This window comes from Rhinolophus sinicus, linkage group LG03, assembly GCF_036562045.2.
Source record: "Rhinolophus sinicus isolate RSC01 linkage group LG03, ASM3656204v1, whole genome shotgun sequence".
Lineage (NCBI taxonomy): Eukaryota > Metazoa > Chordata > Mammalia > Chiroptera > Rhinolophidae > Rhinolophus > Rhinolophus sinicus.
The window spans coordinates 125738016-125755715 of NC_133753.1; the positions used below are offsets into that span (position 1 = coordinate 125738016).

Below are 17700 nucleotides of genomic sequence, written 5' to 3' on the forward strand. Positions count from 1 at the left end.
AATAGTTTTGTACCTAGGAACAAAGTCACAGCAGACTAATAACAAGGGGCCTAGGAAAGAAGATTCTTTTAAAGTTCACATAAGTTTTTTGAAAAGAATGATTTAAGACACCACACCCTTAAAACTAAGGAGACAAACTCCACATTATAAATCACTTAAAAATCAATGTGTGAAATTTATAGTAGCCTACTGACATTCTCTTGGCGCTTCTAAATGACAGTAAAAATGTATATATAACTAATATATATTAATAACTGTATTATTTAAAGCAGCTGATTTTAGACCTTAAACTGCCTGATCAAGAATTGTAAAAAGTATTATTTTAGGAGGCACAAAAACGGAACAAGAAACTTTTTTTAAAAAGACAAATTCTGATGATGAGGACTCCTGAAGTACAGACGGAAAGCTGGAACACTCAGGAGAGTCAAGGAAAGGAATCTTGCAAAGAAAAAAGTCAACACTTAAATATCTCCGCGTTTAGGGAATGTGGTACAGAAGGTGGAAGAGTCAGCATTGCTCAACGAGCAAAGACGTCTTGAGAGATGGACATTTTCCAACAGACCATTCAAAGGGAGAAGCTGTGGCACTAGTTTCGACGCTATTGATAATCCTGGGCCAGTCAGAAGAGTCAAGGCGGTTCCTGCTGCACAGTCTTTATCGGGGGAACTTGGTAATTTACTTTAGACAAATTCATAGTTCTTTCAAGTCATTACTCTACAGGTCTACAGTCCATCTGCAAGGTCCAGCAAGCTCTGAACAATCCAGATGTTTCAAAAACGTTTGGTGGCAAAGCCTAAATTCAACTGACATGAATCTACCTATAATTATTTTTTCCACTTGATCTGAATATTCAGAAATGTTAAGATATGTGATGACTCCTGCCTCTGTCAGAAGCATTATGTAATATATCATATACAGTACGTATATTTCAAAATTTTCCTAAAATTAAAAAAGAATTTTGAATTCACAAATATCTCTAGCCCTGAAGATTTCAGGAACAGGATTGAGGATTTGTATCTGGGGGCAGTTTATGTAGCAGAGTCTAAGTCTCAGACTACTTACAGAAGACACCCTGCCTATATAGGTTCAGAGCAAGAAAGAACCGAGAAATAAAAAGGGAAAGAAAACATGAACACATTCCAGCACAGAGCTATGCAAGTCAGGAACACAAATAAATCTGTCCTTGAATGGCTGGCTGACTGAACTAAGGAATAAGGACATCTTAACATGGTCCTAAATAGGGCTGTAAGAAATAGTAAATGCTTAAGAAGACTGTATTTTCTTAATATGTGAACATCCCAAATCCCAATAGGACAAATGTGCTCTTATTTTATGAGCTTCTACTTTATCTCTCCTAATTCTTCATTTTGTAGTACCCAATTATATTTGGTTTTGGAATAAACAGAAAATCTCTCATTTTCTCTAGTAAGTGTTTGATACGATTTTACTACCTAAGTGATAGGAAATCTTGAGAACAAGTTTTTAAGAAGCTTAGCACATAATACGGATTTATTCAGCACAGATGCTTCTACAGTGTACAGAACACAACTCCAGCTCGTGCTGAAGGGGGCAGGTTAAGAGTAGCCAATGACCAGTAAATACGGTAGATGCTTTGGGGTCTAGTTAACAAGCCTAATGAGTAGATGCTGACGTTGCCGGCCCGATAGCCATTCTCATATTCTCCGATACTGACAGAAACCCAGCTTTACTCAGGATGACAATTCTAGCTTGAAAAAAAAAAAAAAAAAAGAAACAAACAAATAAAAAACCTTGATTCTGCATGCTTGGGGAGCCATGTGATTTAGTTCTGGTCAATGAAATGTCATTAGAATTCAATATGTGGAGTTTCCCAGAAAGCTGTTATAGCCCCAATTTAATAGAAATCAGCAGACTCAACTTTCCTCCTTGTTCCTCTTCCTTCCTGACTGGAACACAGACGCCATGTTTGGAGAAACAGGCACCATCGTGAGACCATGAGAACAACATTCACAGGCCAAGGATGGCAGAGCTGAAAGGTAAAAGGGGCCTGGTCCTTTGATGACACTGTGGAACACATCACAAGTCCTAGACTACCTACCTTGAAACGTGTTCATAAGAAAAATTAACTGCTTTCTTTCGAAGCCAACGTAATATGGTTTCTGTTAAATGCAGCTGAATGCAATCAAAAGTGAAATACTATGCAAACAAAAAGTAATATTGAGTAACACTGGGAGTCCAACGAGTACCAAAAATTTAATATTAATCTTAAAAGATGACCCTGAATGCAAGATGATTTTGATAAAGCAAAAATGTTCCCATATAGATTTACCACTATAGACAGACTTTTCCTTAAAGGGTTGCTTATTTTTAAATATTTCCTTTACGTAACTGCCTATTAAATATTACATAACACATTTTTCTCGTATTTTCATCCTCTCCATCTCAATTAGTTATCAAGTCAGCAAATACCTCCTAAGTGCCACACACTTCTCCCTCATTTCACTCAACTATTCACAACTTCTTTAATTCAAACAAGTCCTCTGCATTTTTTCCACTAACCTTGAATGGCAGAGTTCATAAAAACTTAAGCTAAAACTTCAGAATTTACCAATCCTGTGCTGTCTTTATGATAAAAGAAATGCTAACCTGGTGTCTTTTTAAAACTTTATATAGCATTTTGTGATCACAGAATATCTGACCACATCATTGATGGTTATTGTTGATCAACATTTAAGTCTTTTAAAATATTCAATAAACAAAGCTGAGAGACACATCTTCCAGTGCAGTGGCCAGTTCAGATGCTCCTGGTACATATTACTAGATCACTCTCCTGAAAGATTACTACGTGTCATGGTAGAATGATTAACATGACCCAGCCCACAACTTCACAGAGTTTACAGCAAGTCTCTTCAGAAGAACATTATACATATAATAAGTGGGATAATAGTACGTAAATACATAGTCCCATGGGAGCATATAAGAGGACACAGCCCTGACTCAAGGCTATCAGGGAAAGGTTCCAGAGGCTAATATCTAAGCTAAGTCCTAAAAGATAACCAGGAACCAATCACACAACTTGTAGGGGGTGAGGGAGTGGCAGGGTTTTTTTTGGTATCGTTTTTTCCCCCCAAGCAGCAAATTTCTAGAAGAGAGAACATGGGATGTCACAGAATTCATAGTTAAAGGGCTGAAGCACACTGTGCAGGCTAGAGAGATATAAAAAATGATGCCAGAGAAACTAAAATGCAGACACATAGCCCAGTTAAAGAGCCTCGGAGTTTATCCTTAGGGCACTGGAGGAAAACAAGGGTTTTGAACAAAGGAGTTAGAACATCATTGCTAATTATTTTATTTAATTATTTTTATCAGCTAATTATTTTTTAAGTGCTAAGTGCTAAATTCTATACTATTAAGTTCATATACATAACCTTATTTAACTCCTCCAACAAATGCATGAGGCAAGGACATTCCTCACAGAGTTGTCGCCATCACCTAGGGGAGAGACAGTAGCAGCCCAAAGTAGAGTAGAGGCATTGAAAGTCAGGAGAAGTGGGTAAAATTGAGACACATTTTAAGAAGCAGAATGAAAAGACCTAGCCTTTGTTTGGAAACAAGTTGAAAGAACAAAGATGATCAGGGTAAATCCTATCATTTCTCATAGAAACAAATACACTTCTGAGCGTGAGAGCGGACACTAATGAAAAACTGCAAGATACGATCACTCTAAAATTGAGTCCCAGGTTCCTGGCCTGGTAAGCTGGCTGATGATGCTGAAGTTTTATTAAAGAGCTTGCGACCACAGAACAGGTTTGAGCGGAGAGGAGGAGCTCAGTTTTAAACAGACTGAGAAGGAGGTGTGAGTGGGCCATCCCAATGGAGCTATCCATCTGTGCTGTGGGTGTGTGGGTCTGGAACTCTCTGGAGACTTTTGTCAGCAGAGATATACGTTTAGGGAGTCAATAGTACCTTGACAATAAACGAAGGCAATGGAGTAGGAAATATCACTCTCTCTGGAAGTTTTTATCTTTAAAATCTTCCTGAGGCAAACAATTATTTATTTAAGATCTCCTATATGCTCTTGCCTCTCTACCTCTTTCGGATGTTAACATAATCTAAAGCTTTAGATCTACATAACTGTCAGTACACTACCTTTACATTATAAAAGTTCTGCCAAAACTAGATGGCATTTCAACTTCCAATTTGGTGATGAAATTTACAATTTAATTATTTGGATTTCATGATGTTTATTTCCAATGCCTTTTTGATTTTTACACACACATATCAGGTCAACTGAGTTGACTTTACCAAGAAAATTTTTAAAAAGTACCTGTGGTATGTGTTATGTTATATGTGAAAATGTCTTTTTGTTGTCTTCACATATGAAAGATAACTTTGAATATAAAAGCATTTAAAAACTCCAATTTTCTCATCACAGAGAAGAAACCTAAGTCAGTCTAGCTTTCGTTCCACATTGTACAATGTCTGTCTTTTTACCTGGGTACTTTTAATTGAACTAAGTTACCAAGATGTTCTAGAGGTGACTCTCTTTTCATTTATGTTACCCCGAACTTACCACTTTCATCTATACAGCAAGACCTTTTCTGCTCAGAAAACTTTTCATCAATTATATTTTTAATCATTCCCTCTGCTTCATTTTTTCCTTAAAAAACAAAATCTATAATTCTTTTAACAAATTGATGGTCGACAGATCACCGGGAAGGGCAAGCAGAGGGGTTGGGAGGATGGCGGGATGGGTAAAAAAGGTGAAAGAGATTAAGAAGTACACATTGCCAGTTATACAAATAGTCACAGGGATGTAAAGTCCAGCATAGGGAATAATAGTTAACAATATTGTAATAACTACGTGTGGTGTCAGATGGGTACTAGACATCGGGGTGATCACTTCACAAGGTATTTAAAAGTCTAATCACTATGTTGTACACCTGAAACTAATATAATATTGTATGTCAACTGTAATTGAAAAATATATGAAAAATAAAACATCTAATTTTTTTTTAACTTATTGGGGTGACAATTGTTAGTAAAATTACATAGATTTCAGGTGTACAATTTTGTATTACATCATCTATAAATATCTAATTCTTTTGTAGAAATTTTGTCCGCCATACCTACCATCTTCTTTCTCGTTGTTTCCACTCATCTTCCTTTTCTCTGCATTTTTAAAAAGTATCTCATGGTTGTTGTTGTTGTTTTAATTCATGCCACTGGTACACTCTTCCATAATGTCAGCTTCACTCTTCAGAATCACTAACGAACATGTTCTGTTATCAGGCCCCCAACAATCTTTCCTCACTTCACTCCCTCCCCTTTTCCATATCATCTTGTCATTTTTTTTCATTTTAGCTTTCTGCTTTCCGTTTCATATTTCTTAGAAATCATAACTCAAACTTTTTGATAATTCCAAAGAAATTTTTATAAAAATTGTTTTCTCATCTCTGTAATAAATCATTTTTAAGAAGTAAGCTGTTATTCTGAATCTTCAAGTTACCCCTATTTTTTGGTCACGCTGTAGAGCTTTTTCATAGATTTCATATGACAACGTTCCCTTTACTTTCCCTCATACGAGGAACAGCCGCCGAGACCCTGTGATGATAAAGGTACCCTAGGTCTTTATTCTGATATCAATTGAAGTCTCTCTCTTGTCTAGAGTTAGTTTATTTGACAAATATTTCTTGTGCCAGGTATTTGCCAGGGGATTCAAAAGCAGACCAGTTCCCTGACCTCACAGAGCTAGTATTTCAGCAAGGGAGATAGACAACAAGAAATAAACAAAATCATGGTAATCATGCCTGAAGGAGGCAAAGAAGATGCAGTAATGGATCAGAGTGAGTGAATAGTAAGTTCACACACACAGATGCAGCTTGACTGCAAGTTCTCAGAAAGCTACCATCCAAGGTGGCTGTGCCTGTAGTAGTCACTGTTCTAGATCAGCTCTGGTGCTCTGAACCAATGGAATATTCAGCAAAGAGTATCACAGTATTCTTCTGGGCCATGCCACCATCAACAGTAATTTCCTTGAGTGGACACATCCCAAGACCAGTGTTCTACCATCAATTCCCCATTTATTCCTGCCTATTTTATTTCTGGCACAGTTAGTCTCCAAAATGGTTGCAAAATACAACGCAGTACAAGTCCTCTTATCAATATGATTAAGGCTGGCAAGAGATCTGATAACTGAAAGAGTAAAAGTTGACTTGAAAGTAAAAATTAAAATAGGACGTCATATATGTGTGTATATACAAACACGAACGTCTGACAATTAAGTTCGAGAACTTGTTGCAACGATGTTGCCAACCTTTCTCAATATCAGAGGGATTATTCATTATGAACTTATACCAACTGGACACACAGAAAACCAAGTCTACTATTTGGAAGTGCTGAAAAGGCTGCGTGAAAAGTTAGATGACCTGAACTTTTCACCAATAATTCATGGCTCTTGCATCATGACAATGCACCAGCTTACATGGCACTGTTTGTGAGGGAGTTTTTAGCCAGTAAACAAATAACTGTATTGGAACACCCTCCCTACTCACCTGATCTGGCCCCCAATGACTTCTTCCTTTACCCAAAGAAAAGGAAATATTGAAAGGAAGACATGTTGATGACATTCAGGACATCAAGGGTAATATGACGACAGCTCTGGTGGCCATTCCAGAAAAAGAGTTCCAAAATTGCTTTGAAGGGTGGACTAAGCGCTGGTGTCAGTGCATAGCTTCCCAAGGGGAGTACTTTGAAGGTGAGTTTAGTGATATTCAGAAATGAGGTTTGTAGCACTTTTTCTAGGGTGAGTTCATGAACTTAATTGTCACAACTCGTGTATGTGTGTGTGCGTGTGTGCGTGTGTGTGTGTGTGTGTGTATACATTACCATAAAACTTACAAATGTGTATCATTTCCTAATCTGCTGCTATAAGATCAAAGCTTCTACTTTGACTATGGGATTACTAACTAGAGTCCTGTGTCATATTTCCTGCATAATCATACATGTGATAAATCATCTATGGTTTCTACCTTAGGTTTTTCTAAAGTTAACCAAGAACTTAAACACTTTAGACAATATTAAGCAATCTGAGTGCAGAATTTTTCTACACCTTTATGATTTTTTCCAAAATCTTTTGTAGGCATCTTGCCAATATTTATCAGTGATTCACTTTTGTTGAAAATTTCCAAAGTGTTTAACTTCATATAAAAAAATAATTTTTTTTGTATGTTCATAAGTTACAGAAAATGAAATTGTGAGAGAAAAATAACAACAACAACTAATTTGGGAATAAATAATTGATTCATAATGATCGAAGAATTCAACTGAAATGCTGCAGGGAGATGTGTACCAGCCTGCTAGCTAGTACCCAGTTAGCAGAAGGTTAAGGAACCATGGGAACAGAAAAGGAATAGAGAGTATCAACTGATCTAGTTGGTTAATTAAGTGGAGATTGGTTAATAGAGATCTTAGGCAGAGAGGATGAAAAGAAAAGAATAGGTACCTATCTGTTCAACATAGCGCCCTCCATATAGAAAAATATTTGTCTTATTTTTCTGGTTGATAAAGCACCAGAATTTCAAAGCCATGGGGGTAGACAATTTGAAAAGGAAAAGTAATCAATCCCTATACTTGATTTTGGAGATCTACACATTGCTTTCACTTCTGTTTATCATTGCTCAGTGAGTAATTGCATTTTTCAGTCCGGGTTGATCAGCTTTATAGTTTATGGATATCTTAGATTGTGGCAATAGGTTGACTGCCAAATCAAGGTTCTGGTGTTCTTCTGATTTTCATCATCTGCTGTGTCTTCATGAGTTTTAATAGGAAACTGAGAGTCAGTCTCAGGGTCCCTAGTCAGTTATCATACAAAATGGAAGCGTCAACTTTTATATATATATATATTTTATATTGTATATATTATGTATATATATAATATGTACATATTATATATTATATATATAATATATAGTATGTATATTAAATATATTATATATGATATATATATAAAATATGTTATATATATATTAAATATATTATATATATTATATATATATATATTACCTCATCTAAGTCAATGTGAGGTTGAAACAGTATTTCAAGAATTAATACTCATCATTCCTGATATCACATAATAGAAATGTTAAGGGTGAGGAGAATATTGTGGGAAAGGTGGAGCCACTAATTGGACAACTCCCCAAAGGCCTTTGTATTTCCCTGAAAAAAAAAAAAATCAGGCAAAATGCAAGCCTGTGAATTATTGATTTAGAAGGGCAAACATCAGATATGATTATTTTATGTTGCTACCCAAACATGATTGTTCGAAAACCAGTTCTAACCACTAGGCAAAAAAGTTGTAACATAAAATTAACTAATATATCATGCTGAGGGTATCTCCAATTCCCTAATAAACTTTTGGTTATTTAAATAATGTACTATATTCTATTCAGTCTTTTGGGTAAAACATCCTTTCTAAAAATACCCCAGGTTACAGACAGGCTGAAATGTATTTCTGGATAATCAGAGAACTGTATCTTAAAAACGTCAAACTGAACAAATTACAACTCAGATGGAATGTAGGTGAAAGTACACAAATACTTTTCATGAGCAATTAACACTTAAAAGAGAAAAGCATCCAGAGGAAAGTTGAGGAACTCCTCTTTCAAGTCCAGTAATGAGTATTAATTCATAAATGGACTATGCTATTAATACCCAGACATACCTAGACTAGAATAGCTCAGCTTTGTGTTTTTCTTTTTTCTTTCTTTTTTTTAAGAGTCTCCAGTACTGTCAGTTAACAACTCCCTCATTCAAAGTTCTAAACTAGCTTTAAATGTAAACAGCATTTCACCTTCTCTCAGAATAAGAGAACCTGTGGAGTGTCCAGACTGCCAAATCCTAGTCAAATCATGTATTTGATTATCACCTTGAATTCCCTTGGGATAATTTTTAAATGTAGCCCGCTAATCTTCCTGAGTTTATACATTTATTTTCGTGCTAACTAATATGAAGACATTTCTATACTTATTTTCTAGTATAAGACAAGATTTGAGCTGAAACCATTATGATCCATGAGCAGGAAGCATAGTTCTTACACTAGTTAGCACTGCTAACTTTTATATCTCCTCCAAAGAAAAACAGTCAAGCACAAGGCAAGCTCCATCTGGACATTTATCGCTCTCTCCTCAGATTCCAGCTTCTCAGAGTAGAACCACCGAGGCTGAAGTCGGGGACTCTCAGTTCAATCACAGAGCTACAACTGCTTTTACCAAGTCTATAATACATAATACTGCCAGAATCTGACTGGTTAGAATTCTGTTTTTCTAGAAACGACATTTCCAAACAATAAAAATAAGGCTCTGAGCTTGGTTTTTTCACTTAAAACTTACGTTTAAACAACTGGTAGAAATATTAGATATGTCCTTAGACACATTCCAACGTGGTATAAAAATATGTTGATGGCAAGGTGAACAATGAAAAAATGATCTAAAGCCTTGAATCCCATTATACTAATACACAATTACTGCCAGAAGAACTGTTTGTGATAACAATATTAAAAATAAAAAATGTAGAATCAGGCAATTACTCTATGTCAACAATAACAAAAAAGTCTTAGGTATAAGAACTGAACTGATAAGGTCAACTCATTGGGACATTTGGAAACATCTTTTGAACTCATTTTTACAAGTCCCCAAGAATGCAACCTCAATAAAGTTAATTCTAGAATAATTTTATGAGGCTGAGATGCAACCTAAGGTTTTTTTCAGATCTCATGGTATGAAACTCTAAAATTTCAAATGAATAGTTGTCCAAATACTGAGCAAATTCAAAGCTCCAATGAATTACTACCTAATTGATTTTTACTTGTACTGGTAGTAGTATTTTGTCTATTAAGAAGCCTTCTGGCAACTAACCTCCAAATATTAGATGAAAGAATATGTATCACAATACCACATTTTCTGGGGAGAACGTATATCATGATACTGCATTTTCACATAGAATGTGAACAGTGTTCTATGCATATCTGGTGTCTGAAATTTAATAGTCTCTTTAATCAATAACAATGTATTTTAACAAATCTTGATTGAATGTTTACTATGCTGAATATAATACCATAGGCATGGTAGTGGGAACAAATAAAATAGTTCCTACCCTCAAGGGATTAACTTTAATTACACTGGCAAAAATAAGCCAACATTAATTCCCAGCCATATGAGTGCGCCTTTCTGAACCTGATTTTAGATGAAAATTCTGAGCCAGTATCATCATGGGATGAGACTTTGGGCACCTTGGGGGGAGGATGAGTTTATTTTATTTTGCACATGGGATGTAGGTGAATTGTGGTGGCCAGTGGGTGAACTACAGTAGACAGTCCCCCGAGATGAACTGCCATTATTCTCTTTGCTTCATGTACATACTCTTTACATCAAGTCATAGAGATTAATTTCCCTCTCCTTGAATGTTCATTGATCTCAGTGACTTGCTTGGCTAATAGAAATGACCTTTCAGTAGTAGAAATGAGCTTTCAGGACTTCTGAGGCCAGATCCTAAGAAGCATTGCCATTTCCACCCAGGTAACTTCTCAGAGTTCTGCCTCAGGCAGATTCCTCTGATAACTACATGCAATAAGTTAGGCGCATAGAGAAATTGAAGACAAAAGGGCCAGAAGCCATTGCAGTGGTTCAAGCAAAACATAAAGGATGGCTTAAAACCAGAAAGTCATAGGAAGAGAGGAGACGATGGATGTCAGTAATGAGTAAAGGTAAATCCGAAAGAACCTCCAGTTGATGAACTTAAGGAATAAGAAAAGGTAGGAGTCAAAGTGGGTTCTGGGGTTTCAGAATTTAGACAACTGAAAAGGAATGACGCTATTATTAATCAAGACTGGGATCCCAAAGGAAAGCACAAATGAAAAAAAAAAAAAAACAGAGGAAATTAAATTAGAGGTGCTGGGAGGCCATGCAGGAACCATTCAGTAAATGAATGGCAATAGGGTACTAAGTGCCTTTTCAGGAATGAAGTACATTTTATATCTGGTTGATGTTTTGAAGTCACCCACGCCCCAAAAACCCTGATTTCCACATAGTTAATGGGTTCTTTTAAACTTAATCCCTTCCTTTTCTGGCCAAAAAAAAAGAGAAACAGAGATGTAGGATTCTTTACCAATAAATACCTTGCTAAACATTAAAAGCACTTAAAGATAAATGTGTAATGGTGGTTTGAATAAATTACTCTAAAACTGAAAAAAAGTTTCTACTTAAAAAATTAAATGTTTAGATTTACAGAAGTTACCTCAATGTAATTTTGATTATATACCTACCTGGTAGCATTTCAAATTATCCTTTTAAAGTTTAAGGAATTTTTTTGAAAAGTTCCTTTACACCTCGTCAAACCATGCAACTTCCCTGCCTGTGCTGTGGCAACATTTATTCCCGACCTGCCTGAAGAGCCCCAATACTGAAGAATGAAATCTCTTCACGTGTCACAGACTTTTACTTTGTATCCTCAGTGTCCTCCAAGTCCCTAATCCTGTTAAGTCATTGTATCAAGTTTCTTTACAATTGGTTTCCTTAGTTGCAACTATGATCTAGAGAGAAATAGAAACATCTTTGCACACTTAAGGATTATTTAAGCCTAGACAATTTATGACTTGTTCAGGGTGTCCTAATTTTTAACTCTTAATTGTATCTGCTTTCTAGACACCAATGCATACACTATATTGTTCACATAACCTCATGAATTACATTAAGCAGGTTGACACATACTATGTCACTTTCAGTCGATGATTATGGACTACTTTTTAAACATTCACAAACTAAATTATGTTAGGTTATGGCTATAACTAACTGTCAACAATGTGATCAAATTTATTTACAGGCATTATTTATATCATATGGGTTTAGATCAGTGTTTCTCAACCTCTTTACATTATAACTTCCTTAAAGACTCTTTTTAGACATTTCTCCTAGTCATCCCCCATACAATTTTAATACTACACAGGAAGTGTACGAGTATGTGTGTTATGTACTGTATTTATGCTTTATATATTTTCAAAACCTCCAATAACCAATTGTTAGCCTCCTAGGGAGGACATCTCCCCACTGTGAATGCCTGTTTTATTTAGTTTAATAATTTGTTGCTCAAATATGAATTATACTTAATATCAAAAACAACACTAAGCCATAGAGAATCGCAGAAGCCTCCTGAGGAATATGAGGGAGAGTCATGGATACACTTCTGAAACTTCCCATTTTAAAGACTACAAAGTGAAGGTAATTATTTAACTTCAGTACCTACTACATAAAACTCAAATTATTCCATTTTAAAAGGCCAACACCATTCCTCCATTGTTCACTGATTCTTACTAAGAGATTAGTCACTCAGATAATTTGCATCTAACAAGTAAAACATAGATTTTAAAATCAAAAATATAAGTAGCTCTACTCATGAGGCTCAAAAATACAAAACGGATAATAAAGATAAAAATAAGAATCTAACAATCATAAATATTCCCAATTCACCTAACTATGGAAATAGCAACATTGACATTTGGTAGAAGAGAACTGTGAAGAAATAAACTAAGATGAAGAAAGCTATTTACATATAAACTGTCTATAAGGAAATATAAAAAAAGTGATCAATTTACAAAAATTCTATTTATGTTTATCTATCATTCAAACTCCTCAATATTAGAGCTCAAAAATATATTTCTTTTTAATGAATGTACCATATCTCCTAACTTCCTTTCTCCAGCATAGGTAAGTCTAAATGCTCACTTACTGTTGGCTAAGGCAAGGGACAGTATAGGAAAAAGAGAAACCAGAGGGTACATCACTTCCTCTGACCCATCATGCTCTCATCTCCACTCTATGTCATCCACCCTAACCTGGACCCACAGGAAGACTAATGGGGTGGAGAGGGGGCATAAATTACTTATAGCAAGCATAAGTCATTGTTACAGTCAGCAAACACACAGATGTTCACCCACCAAAACAGAGAAAGGGGAAAAGTGAAAGGGGATTATACCTAAAACCACATAGATTTACAGGCACCACAATTTATTAGGGACACAATATTTAAAGAAGAGCTATATAACCCCAAATGCATCAAAACATTATTTAGTGTAAGACAAAGAAAACATTTTGTAGTTTTATAACTGATTTTTCTTTCAACATTAGTATTCTGTCATCCCAACTATGTCATGGCAATCGGAAAGCTTTTAAGACTTCAGCAAGACTTCACACTTAAGACTTAAACTTTCTTTTCAAGTTAATCCCTTCTTTTTCTGACCAAAGGAAAGAGCTATAGGATTTATTGACTATTACTTTAGTGATACTTTAGTATTACTAAAAAAACACTTACCTTCTTGTCCTAAGGTATAAGCTGTATATATTTTAAGTCTCTACTTACTAAAGAAAGTCAGCTAAGGCTTTAGTGTATTCTTAACCAAAATCTCAACTTTATTAACAACTATAAATTTTCCGTAATTTAATTCAATACTTTAAAATCAATATTTTGATTCCATTTATTTTTAAGTAATTTAAATAAATATACCTAGTTAAAATAATGAATTATTCTTTACAATTATTCTTTCATAATTTGTAAGAGGTGGCATTAAATTTCTCAACTGAGACAGTAAAAGTTATATTACAAAAATACACTGCATATCTGGGTATACTGGGTATTGACTGATTGATATGTGGTCATTAAAATCACATGACTTAGTTAAATAATTGCCAATAAAAACAAAACATTTCTTTGTAAATCAGAGGCACCCATCAATTAAATGCCTCGTTTTTAAGTAAACTGAATGCCTTTCCCTGTAAGTTATAACCTAACATAAATCAATAGTGCTAAAATACGGCAGTTTGATCAGCACAATGACAATTATCTAGTAAACAATTTATAGGAGGAATACTTATCTTCTCATAATAATTTTCTTTCTTAAGAAATAGGATCGGGGAATAATGAAAATAAGGTAAGTAAACAAAAAGTGAATTGAGAAAAATATAATCTAAAAATAATACTACAAAGTTAAATTTTTATCATAAAGCTACATGTTTATCATCCCATACCAAATATCTGTAAGAAATATTGTTATAATAGTTCCTTCAGCAATCAAAGTACCAAGCACTGTGTTAGCTATTAGCATTGAACATGATACAAGTCATGGGAAAAATCCATTTCTTCAGAAAAATGTTTTAAATTAATAAGTAAATGAAAAACTACCTCAAAATATATGTCGTCTAGAGAACAGAATCATAAAAACCAAAGGTCAAGTCAGGAAAGTAGTAAAAGTTTATGAGAAATGTATTTACCTTGGCTCTGCACTCAGCTTTATTATTTTTGTGTATGGTAGAGAACTTTGTGATTTTTGTTGCAAATCCTATAAAAGTGAACAAAACAAAAATTACTTTACTTTTAAAACAAGCTTCAAAATTATCTATGCAATATTACCTTGCAAAAATCTTGAAAAGAGTATAATAGGGGGGAAAATCCTCTTTCTAGCTGTATAATGTCCATCAAAGTTCAAAATAAATAATTGTGTGTATGTGGGTATTTAGACATCAAGTACAGTGTGTTACAGGGACTAGAGCCCATAATGGGTAGTTTCAATTAGGAACCAAATAAATCTAGTCCAAGAGATAATTCTGCAAAAAGTTTTACTACTTTAGTTTTGTATCATATGTTTCATATCCTTAAGAAATGTATGTCCATTTATTCCATTTTTAACTTTAATATGAAAATTTATAATCATGATTTGATTACAAGCATTAGTGCATGAAAATATCTCTAATTCCACACATCTGTAAGTTGATATTACATGTAAAAATGTCAAAGTCTATCATTCACAATAGATTCTAATGACAAATAAATTACAATTTAAAAATATCTGAGTGCCCAAGTGGAAGTGTAAAGAGGGTTGCAATCAACTATTTTTTCAACGGTTCTTCCTTACTACAGAATAGCACGCTCCTCCTTTCAGAGTAGGTTCTATTTTATTAGCTCATTTGATCCTAATAACGACCAAGCCAAGGTGGATATTACCATCACATTTGACAGATAAATGAACAAGGGCTGACACATGTTAAGTAACTTTTTGCAAGGCCCATGCAATCAGGTACAAAGGTTGAGGCTAACAGTCCTCTAAATCCTCAATCATTGCTCTACTGTTAACACATCTCAGCACTGCTCATACACTGCATGGACTCTTAGGATCATTTAAATTGAAGTTTAGAAAGAACAGATTAAGGATTTATAGAAGTTCAAATATCAGGGGTCTTCCAATTAAAGCCAAGCAAAATAACTAATTATAATGTCTCCCTTACAACATCATCTTAGTGTTCTAAAAGCCTGTAAGGGTCACATATCTTGAAATAAGTTCATTATTTTTCATGCTTAGATTAAGGCAGAACAAAATATACACCACAAATCAAATAGTGACACACTTATATGAATGAAGAACACACAGGTAATTTATATAATGATACAAATTATATCAAAAAATGTGCAAGAAAATAATGATTTCTCAATGTCTCTTTTCACTAAGCTTCGCACCCCCTTTTCCAACCCAGAAAACAAAAGAATCACACATTTTTATAGTGAATATAAGAGATAACAACTAACCATTTCTAGGACGGTATCAAAAGAGTAAGATTCATACGAGTGCTTGTCCTTCAAAATGAGAAGAAGTGCAGAATGTCCAATTATCTTCTTCACATTCATTAACGAATGAAAGAGTCTGTGAACCAAAAATTTTACTAATCTAAGTAATTTAAAAAATCAATATACAATATTTTCAGTCTCTTTAATAATGGGCAAACCACTACCAGTACTTTATCCTGTATTCACAAAGTGAAAGCTACAATGAACCTATAATGAATTGGCTCTTTTTTTGTCCAGAACTAAGTACTAAGAAAAAAGTGGTTAATCAAAAGATATCACTGATAAGGATTCATTTAAAATAGAAAACTTTCTGAACATACCTGAAAGTCATAAACATATTTAAAGTATTTATACTTTCTATGAATATCGTACCAAATAAGAATTTCCAGCATGATTACTCCAACAGCTTTTTGAAGCAATGATGTGATATTTTACCTTTGAAATATCTTTAACAAGAATTGAAATGACAAAAGAAGTCACAAGATTAACTCTCATTCACAACAAAATTCAATCAGTATACACACTTCAAATAACTCAAATTCCTGAAGAATTCAAATAGGTATTTCGTTGAATTAAGTTTCCTGTTCTGATTCAAAAGAACTAGAAAAAAAATTTTTCACAGAACTAGATAATGAAATTGTCTTTCTCCTTGTTATGTATCTTGGTCATTGAAATTGTTACCTATATTCAAACTGTATTTTTCGATTTGAGGAACCAAAGGATGCTTATGAATCAACGGATCAAAATCAATTCTGGAATATAATCTTGGTACATCACCAGCTATTGCTGAAGCACTACACATGGGGAAAAAACTTGCTTGAAGTTTTTTTTCAAATTCTATCTTACTACTTTAAAGCTTTATAGAGCAGGCATCCCTAAGCAAACTCATATTGGAGAAATCTGTAGAGAAACATTGTTAACCATATTTGCAATCAATCATCGGAATCAATCTATTACATTTACATAGTGATTATATTATCTTCCCCAAAACAGGAAGCAATTTTGGCTCTACTCGTTAAAAACATTTTTGGTGGCAAGCAACAACAACAATACAGTGTAAAAGAATTAAAAATAACTTCTTTTTGCAGAGCATTAAGATTACCTTCAAAGATGTAAGTGATCATGTCAAGTTATTAATTAAATAAATTTACATAGTAAATCTATAACTATAATATTAAAATTTTATGGATTTGACTTTAGGCCAGCATCCAGATAAATTTCTCATTCTATTCAAATGTTTTCCTAGACGGTAACAAATGTTCTGAGACTAAAAGACCCTATGAATGAATACAAATCAATTATGGAAACAAGTCCCTCAGTCTAGGTTTATTTTTATTATCTATATGGCTATCTTTATTATGCTGTCTCGACCTACAGAATGAAAGTCATGTTCTCCATCACCTAAAACCTTGTATGTATGTGTGCATGTGTGTATTAATACTGCATGTAACAGTATATTACAGAGTCCTAATAAAACTGAGTGAATGCCAGGAATCATTGTTTGTATCCTAAAGGCACATATGCAATCTTCTAATGAGATGAGCACTAAAGACTAACACAGCATTCCCCAAATGCTTTCTCAAGATATATAAAGATTCATTTAAACCAAAACAAAATTAAACACGGTAATAAATAAGTTTGGGAAACACTGGATAAAACAAAATTTTAAAAGTTTCACCATTTCATCAGTGTGGGATTTCTCTGAGCCTCCAATTTCCTAACATGCCCTTATCCTATTGTTATGGAACAGTTCATGGAACATCATTTAGGAATCAGTTTTCTAGCTTGTTATCATTGCTGCTGTTTCAAGATGTTATCATGTTTGTCATTCAAAGTTTGATATACGAGGTCTGACAATGAACTTCGCGAACTCATCCTAGAAAATGTGCTACATACCTCATTGCTGAATATCACTATGGTCACCTTCAAAGTAGTCCCCTTGGGAAGCTATGCACCTATGCCAGCACCTACTCAACCCTTCAAAGCAATTTTGGAACTCTTCTTCTGGAATGGCCATCAGAGCTGTGGTCATATTACACTTTATGTCCTGAATGT

At 34.4% G+C, this 17700-nt stretch overlaps 1 protein-coding gene across 1 annotated transcript in view; it reads right to left on the reverse strand.

The window, feature by feature from the left end:
* The window catches only part of MAN2A1 (mannosidase alpha class 2A member 1), a 166038-nt gene that overhangs the window by 63283 nt on the left and 85055 nt on the right, over window positions 1-17700 (reverse strand). The window contains exons 11-12 of the mRNA XM_019727767.2: window positions 15607-15721; window positions 14298-14365 (exon numbers count right to left, since the gene is read on the reverse strand). Coding sequence (XP_019583326.2) covers window positions 14298-14365; window positions 15607-15721 — 183 coding nt within the window. The remainder of the gene's footprint in view (window positions 1-14297; window positions 14366-15606; window positions 15722-17700) is intronic.